General features: G+C 59.8%; 1 protein-coding gene across 1 annotated transcript in view; it reads right to left on the minus strand.

Annotated features, from left to right (window-relative positions):
• R3HDML (R3H domain containing like) overlaps positions 1 to 2,650 on the minus strand; it is a 7,083-nt gene extending 4,433 nt beyond the window's left edge. Inside the window, exons 1-3 of the mRNA XM_009282195.1 lie at positions 2,390 to 2,650; positions 884 to 1,002; positions 236 to 368 (exon numbers count right to left, since the gene is read on the minus strand). Coding sequence (XP_009280470.1) covers positions 236 to 368; positions 884 to 1,002; positions 2,390 to 2,650 — 513 coding nt within the window. The remainder of the gene's footprint in view (positions 1 to 235; positions 369 to 883; positions 1,003 to 2,389) is intronic.
• Positions 2,651 to 3,393: the final 743 nt, after the last annotated feature.

The raw sequence follows: 3,393 nt of genomic DNA on the forward strand, positions 1-3,393 counted from the left end.
CCGTCTGCCTGCCCCCCCCCAGCAGGCCCGCTGCCTGCTGCCAGCCCCGCTGCCTGATTCGACACAGACAGCTGCCAGGATTTGATCTTGGATCCCAGCTGCTGCTGGGAGAAGGGCTGCTCGCTGCACGGGTGCTGCAGCAGCCCAAGGCGCTGTGAGCTGCCCCCCGGTTTGCAGCCAGGTCCCGGGGGGCTGCAGGGGGCTGTGGGAGGCTGCGGGGGGCTGCGGCGCTCACCTGCGTGTAGTGGCTGCAGACAGAGCCGCTGCATTTGGAGGGGCAGCGGGGCTTGCACTCACGGGGGTGGGGAAAGGAGTAGTGCTGCTTCTCCTGGTGCCACGATTTCACCATGTCCACAACGGAGCGGTACCTGCAAAAGGTGCCGTGTGTAAGGTGTACCTCCTCCACCTCACAGGTCGTGGACGAGGGAGAGGAGGGGGAGGAAGGCTCCACGCAGAGGGAAGAGGGGAGAGAAGCGGGGTGGAGCAGGGGCAATGACATCCTTGTGCCGAGTCCACTTGTGCCCAAGGCCAGAAGACCTGGCCCTCACTGGAGGCATCTGAGTGCTCAGCCGCATGGTGGAGATCCAGGAGCCACGTTTCTCTGGTCCGTGTGCCAGGCAGAGAGGTGATTAACGCCATGCTCCCCAAATGAGCAGCAGGCACCTCTGGTTTCCCACATTTACCCTGCTGCAAGAGTTGGACCCTCCTCCTCCCCAGGGGGCCTCGATGTGCCTCTTGGTTGCATCTCAGTCCTCTGCAACCCCAGCTCAGAACTTCTCTGCTCCTCGACCGAGGGGCTGCTGCTGCTCCTCCTCCTCCTCCTCCAGCACCGTGGGGTGCGGGGGGGTCCCCAAGGAGCCCGCTCTGCCCATGGGGCACTCACCTGCCTGAGTGGATGGAGAGGTTCTGCCCCACATATTTCATCAGCTGGGGGGGCCCGTGGTCCCACAGGCAGCGTGCAGCCCACACCTCCGCTGCCCTGGCCAGCCGCTCATCCCACACCTGGCCAGGAGGAAAGGAAAAGGGCAGGCAGGGATTTTGGCTGCCCAGAGGAGAGAAGAGGAGAAACCCACTCCCTTGGGCTCAGGGGCATTTCTGAGCACCTCCAGGTGTCCAAAAAATGTGACTCACACATCAGGCTGGGAAAAGGCTGCGGGAAGCAGGGCAGTGTGTCCAGGAGCGATGAACCGCCCCAGCTGCCCACCGCGGCTCCTGGGCACATAGAGTACCTGCTGCCCAGGCAGAGCACGGATGCCCTGAAGCAGTGCAAGCCCTGTGTTTGATTCCCTCTGGGAATGAACTCCTTCTGCAGAAGGTGGAGCTGAATCCAGGGGGTCAAACCCCACAGCCCTGCGCTGCCGCTGCAGCTCACAGCTGTCCCCAGCTCTCCACCGCAGCCCTGGCCGCAGACTAACCAGTGAGGACAGCTGGTTCCTTCATGAGTCATTTAAAGGTTCCTCACCCATCCTGAACTGCTTTGGGGAGATGCCTGGGAGAGTTATTTTGGAAGGCAGGAATTTAGGCCAAGCAAGAAGTGGCGCAGGATGCTCCCGGGCACGTCTGACCTGCTCTGGTACCCAGCAAGCCGGGCTGCCGCCTGGCTTTCCCAAACCGGCATCCAGGGACCACCCAGCCGCTCCATCGGAGCTCTGGTTCCCTCCCTGGGAGCAGAGCAGCACATGGCACCTCCTGCCCCAAGGGTCCCACTCTGTGCCAGCTGGAAATCCCTCCTCTTGGTGGCTCCCCATTTCTCCTCCTTTTAAGGCTGGGTTAGGAGCTCCAAGCAGGGTCGAGACAACCTGGGTAAAGGTCTACCCAGGGTGGCTCTCGTCCAGAGCAGCTGCACGACCTGGCGAGGCCGTGCAGCCCTTCTCTGTCTCACTCCTGCATGTTTCTTCTCCCAGGGGCTGGCATCCCTGGGCACGCTCCCAAGGGACCCTGGAGCTTGAGAAGGGGCTGTCCCTCCCGGCTGCAGTTAGGGGAAAGGCTCCCACCTGGACTTTGGGTTGGGACCTGAGCTTTTCATGCCTGTAGCCATCTCCCTTCCCCTGATGCTACCTCTGCAGCTCAGCTGGACAGATCCTGCCACTCCGCAGCCTGCAAGCTCCCAGACGTCTCAGGCACAGGACCAGGGGTCCTAAATCTGCCCCTGGGTGGAACCATCCCCCTGTGCAGAGGCTGCATGGGGCATGCATGGGTCTGCCCTGCACCAGGGACACGAAATGTCCCCCGGGACAGATGTTCAGCCACGAATCCGGGGCAGCACCCTGACTGTGCAGGTGCCCCGTCCCTACCAGGTTGGGTGCCCATGTCACAGGTGAGCCCCTCAACCCCACCGTGGCAGCCAAGAGCTGCGGACCCAAAAACATCCTGCTGGAGCCCGACTCACCATATACTCCATGTTGGCGGCAGTGGGGGACACCTGTGCCCGCACTTGGTTGTGGTAGTCCAAAATCACGCTCACGTCGCGGGGGGAGAGGTATCGCTTCCGACGGCTCCGGGGGACCCCCACGCCCCACAGCAGGCCCGCGGCTCTGCCCCCGGGGGGGGACAGAAGCTCGGTGGCATTGGGCAGCAGGAAGGAGCTGGACTGCTGCGTCATCCAGAAGCCCAAGGCAGTGAGGTACAGGTGCAAGTGGAGCACAGTCATGCTAGCCCGGCCGGCGGGATCGGCCGGCGGCTTTCCACTCCCACACGGAGTTAAGCAAGGTCAAGGCGGATCGCGGTCCCCGCTGCCGGCGCGTGGATCTAGGAGAGAAAACAACACAGGCACCACTCAGGTTTGCAGTTCACGTGCAAACACCACTTCCCAAAATAAGATGGAAATAATTTTTCCTTTTTTTCCTTTTCAAAATAAATTTTTTAAATTAATCTCTTTGATAACCTCATTTATCACAGCAAATTCCCCAAGACCAGCAGGGAGGTGGCTGGGGAATTGGTTTTCTTGTTGTTTCTTTTTAAAAAACCCCCAAAATTGGTACAAAATCTCCCCCATCTTTTCACTTATCGCACATACCTGCCAGGCAGGGGCTAATTAGGAGCATGCTGAGATATTCGCTGCAGCCGCCTGCCCTGTAACTTCCCAGGTGTTTGGTGCGTTGAGTAAATCCCCAGCACAAATGGAAAGCTCATACAGGTAAAGAAATGCACAGCAAGTTTTAAAAGCATCGGCGAGAAATCCTAATGACTCTTTATATCAGGGAAAGAAAAATAAACCACCACAAAACCAGAATCATTAAAAAAAGAGAAAAATGCCGGAATATCTCCTCGTCTGTCAGCCGACGCACCTCCTAACATCCCTGCCAGCCCTTCCCTGGAGCAGCGGGGAGGATGTTCCCCCGACTACGTACCTTGAGGACTGAGCCAAGAGCAGCTAAGCCCGGCGGCGGCAGC

The sequence above is a fragment of the Aptenodytes forsteri genome, unplaced genomic scaffold (genome assembly GCF_000699145.1).
Source record: "Aptenodytes forsteri isolate BGI_AS27 unplaced genomic scaffold, ASM69914v1 Scaffold149, whole genome shotgun sequence".
In the NCBI taxonomy this organism is placed as follows: domain Eukaryota; kingdom Metazoa; phylum Chordata; class Aves; order Sphenisciformes; family Spheniscidae; genus Aptenodytes; species Aptenodytes forsteri.